Source organism: Gaeumannomyces tritici, assembly GCF_000145635.1.
Source record: "Gaeumannomyces tritici R3-111a-1 unplaced genomic scaffold supercont2.16, whole genome shotgun sequence".
Classification (NCBI taxonomy): domain Eukaryota; kingdom Fungi; phylum Ascomycota; class Sordariomycetes; order Magnaporthales; family Magnaporthaceae; genus Gaeumannomyces; species Gaeumannomyces tritici.
Window position 1 is genome coordinate 1 of NW_008804560.1, and position 3,776 is coordinate 3,776.

The window sequence follows — 3,776 nt, forward strand, 5'->3', positions numbered from 1 at the left end:
CGACCGCAGAGCTCGTATTGGCGTTTAGGGGAGGGCCGGCTGTATCCTGAGAGGGACTATCGGGGGGGCTGCTGAGGGAACTGCCAGACGGTGACTGTGCTCCGGAATTCCTGCCCGGGGGTGCGGCATCGGCGGCGTCGGGCATATCGATGTCGGCTGCACCTTGGGCGGGACCGCTGGGCGACTGCGGTTCGGGATCGCTGCTTGATACGGCGTGAGCATCGCCCAGCAGTGAATTCATCGAGTGGAAACTTCGAAGGGTTCTTCGTCTAGAGCCGGGGTCGACCTCAAGTGGTGGGGGTTTCGTTGCAAGTGCATCCGACTGGCTTTCGCGGGGGGGCCTGCTGGAAGTGCTGGAAGTGCTTGCGGAATCGGTGGAGCCGGCGCTACTCTCTTGCTCGCTGCTCGCCGTCGATGACGCAGCCGAAGATGGCGAAGGGCCCGATGCAGGTGCCCCAGAGACTGCATCTAAGTCGATAGTTAGCTCTTTGTTTGGCGGTTGCCTGCCTAATGTGGCTGCTCACCAGTCCCGGCCGTATTCCGTTGGCGAAGCTCAAGTTTAGCCTGTCTCTTGGCCTTTTCAGCCTCTTGTTTGAGCCGTTCCTTTTCGGCCTCTAATTCCTCTATCTTCTTGGCTAGCTTGGCCCGGACATTCTCGATCTCTTTGGCGTGCTGTTTTGCTAGCTGTCTCTCGATGTTCTCGGTATGTTGCTCAGTCTGCTCACTGGTCCCGGCTGTACTTTTCTTCTTGCTCTGGCGCAGTTTGTCAAGCTCGGCCCGCAAGTTCTGGTTCTCCTCGGCCTGCCGTCTGATCTCCTCAGTCTGCTTCTCAGCCTGCTGCTGGGCCCTCTCCTCAGCCTGCTCTTTAAGCCTTGTGTTTTCTTCCTCCAGTTCCCGGATCTTTGCGTCGCGGTCGCGGTCGCGGTCGCGGGCACGGGAGCGGTTTCCCAGGTTGCTTTGAAGCCATTGCTTGACCTTAGCGGGTCCGTTGGAAATGTATTCCTTGACTTCGCGAGGCGCGTTATCGAAAACGCCGCCTAAGGCCGCCATTGCGTCGAGGCCCGCTCAATCGAGCGAGTGATGCTTGAGTGGAAGAAAGAGGTCCGCGCGACGTGGGGCAGCTGGCCGTTTTAATGCGGACTACTTACGGATTTGTGGCTGACGCCCTTGGTATTGGTAGGGTTTTGGCAGCGCCAGGCAGCGGTTATGCATTGTTTGTGGCTGACGTGGCTTAGCGGAACGCGTTTTACCGCGCCGTGTTCGTCGCGTCAAACACCGCATCCCAACGCGAATCGTCGCGCAAACTCGCACATCCAGTTTGGCAGGAACTTCTCGGTACCTGAGTGCAAACAATTAGACATATGCATAATTTAAACGCTTGCAAAGCAGATTATGCAAATAGGATGGAGGGGGAGGGGTTGTCGACCAGCCATTGCCGCAGTATAGGACAATATAAACCCGATTAAAAGGCTTCCTCTAGGCCCAAATAGACGTGCGCAACCGAGGCGCCCCTCAATTCGAGATGCGCGCACGTTTATACCCGTCTGGGTTCCATTTATAAAAGGTCGGAAGTCCAGTGAAAGGGCTGATGGCGTGTCAATGCAGGCCTTATTGCTTGATGCGGCGTCGTGGCGACATCCCCGTTCTGTTTTCCACCCTAATAAGTGCTCAGGTGGTGCTCAGGGATCTAACCACCCCCACCACACTTTCGCAACCAACATCGCCTCGCCTTCCACGACTTTGGTCAACTTTACGGCAAGCGGGCGTGAAGGCATATCCGAGTGCTGAGTCGAGGCCGGTATGAAAACCAGGGACTGTGGTGGCGTGGCGCCTGGGGAAAGTTGAAATCGGATTAACGTCTGTGCCTCGGGTGGGGGTGCATTGCGCCCCTCCCGTCAAGCAGCCACCACTGTGGCTCTCAGACGCGCCCGCGACGGTGGCTGGGCGACTCTAAGTGGCCGCGTTGCGCCGGCTCTAGGAGGATAGGTACAGGGAAAGTTATAACCACGAGGCAACCGTAAAATCCTACTCCTGGCCTCCTCTCTTTCCTTTTGGGCCCTGTGTCCCCTTATTCCAGTCTGCCGACCTCCACGATCGGGAGCTCCTCCTCCACTTCCGAGTCCTCCGGGTCCTCCTCCCGGGATTCTTGTCCCTTGGCCTCTATCCCATTTTTGTTGACGTGCATTAACTGGTCAACCCCTATGTTTTTGAGTGTTTTCTCGATCCTTATCCGGATCATAGCGTTTTTGCCCCTCCTCCACCACTTGGCTTCCTCCGTGTTGTTTTGTTCCAGGATGGGTTCCTTTCTCCATGGGGCGGGCACCTTGCGTACCTCGCATCTATCGGTGTGACCTACTTTTTTGACCTTTCCGCAGATGCAGTACTAGCCTGGCGCTGGCAGGTGGCTAAACCATAGGTGGTAGGACTTAAAGTTGTCGTGTCCCGACCCTTCTGCCAGCAGTGAAGCTGGCCCCTGCCTTCCACTAGCGCGGGGTCGTGTGTCACCCTTTCGCACGCTCCCCTCCCGTGTATGTCCTTTTCCCATGTGTGCTTGGGGTCCCACGAGACGTTGGCGAATGAGGTCGGCCTGTTAGCCTCCCACCACACTTCCGGGTCGGCTTGTTCTAGGCGTGGGCCTGGGTCCCCCTTCGGGCGGGAGGCCTTGGGCGGCCTGTTCTGCAGGCCGAATAGGTCCACCACCTCTGTCGCCCCTGGGCTGATTGGGTTTAGGTTTCGGAACCGTTCCGGTACGGTGCTTGTGTACAGTCTCGACAGGCGGGAGGGGGTATCCATCGAATGCCTGAGCCTGAACGTGGCGGGGTGGGTGACCGGAAGGGTGTGCAGCCTTCTGGACGCCCTGGCCAGCTCTCTTCCCCATACTTCTTGTGGGGAGAACCTGCAAACTATGGGACGACTTGAGCCCATCTTTATGATATGATTAGCGCTACAAGAGAAGACCAAAAGACCCAATACTAATGTCCGTGGGGACTCCGTCTGGGAAGACAGGCCCAAAGGCTCGCACTACCGTCTTTTAATGCAACACGCCACGCAAGGGTAGTCGGGAGCGTGCTGCGGCGAAAAGACAGCGTTCTAACGGCAGGGGCGTTTGAGCGCCCCGTCGGGTTTAAGACGGTGGTCGACCCTCGCGGCGTGCATCTTTGCGAGGGCCGTCAGAGACATGATCTTTGGCGATGAATCTCTCGACGGTTCGCCGCGTCAATTTCTTAACAGCATGCATAAATCCGTTGGCCGACCGCGACGCTTGAAAGTCGCCGCCCTAATCCTGGCCCCTGCATACGCAGCTTCGCAGCCAACTTCTTTTTGTGAACGCACCCCCCGCCACCATTGCTAGCACCGGCTGCTCTGCCCAACCGTGTACTAGCCCCAAATGCGACAATCCGCCGCGCGAGTCCCGATGGAGTGAATTTACGCCCCGACCGTTTCGGGCATAAACCCGACAACGGGGACGACTGGCGAAATTGCCGAACCTGGACCTATACCTCCTCGAAGTTGCCAGTCACTTCGTATTTCGCAGGTTGCATATGCAGGCCAACGCATGCTTGACGTTAAGGCAGCTGCTTCGAGTAAGGGCGTCGACCTGGGGAGAGGTTGGGACAGCTGTCGCCGCCTCTGGCTCGAAAGTACAAGCAGTGGGCAGTAGGCAGGCTGCGGAACAAGGATTCAAGTGCGCTTACCTGTGCCAACTTAGCTTTAAGCCCATCGCCCACCCTCGACGTACGGGTGAACACAGTCTTCTGAACGCGGTGAAGGAACAC

At 57.7% G+C, this 3,776-nt stretch overlaps 2 protein-coding genes across 2 annotated transcripts; both read right to left on the reverse strand.

The window, feature by feature from the left end:
* Nucleotides 1-386: 386 nt before the first annotated feature.
* On the reverse strand, nt 387-1,050 carry GGTG_13534 (hypothetical protein; the record flags this gene model as incomplete). The annotated part of the gene is made up of 2 exons (XM_009231445.1): nt 387-484; nt 525-1,050. The coding sequence occupies 2 exons, from the start codon at nt 1,048-1,050 to the stop codon at nt 387-389; spliced, it is 624 nt and encodes a 207-aa protein (XP_009229709.1).
* A 1,018-nt stretch (nt 1,051-2,068) lies between these two features.
* Nucleotides 2,069-2,925, reverse strand: GGTG_13535 (hypothetical protein; the record flags this gene model as incomplete). Its single annotated transcript, XM_009231446.1, has 2 exons — nt 2,069-2,352; nt 2,412-2,925. 2 exons carry the CDS (start codon nt 2,923-2,925, stop codon nt 2,069-2,071), a joined length of 798 nt encoding a protein of 265 aa, XP_009229710.1.
* Between the last annotated feature and the right edge of the window lie 851 nt (nt 2,926-3,776).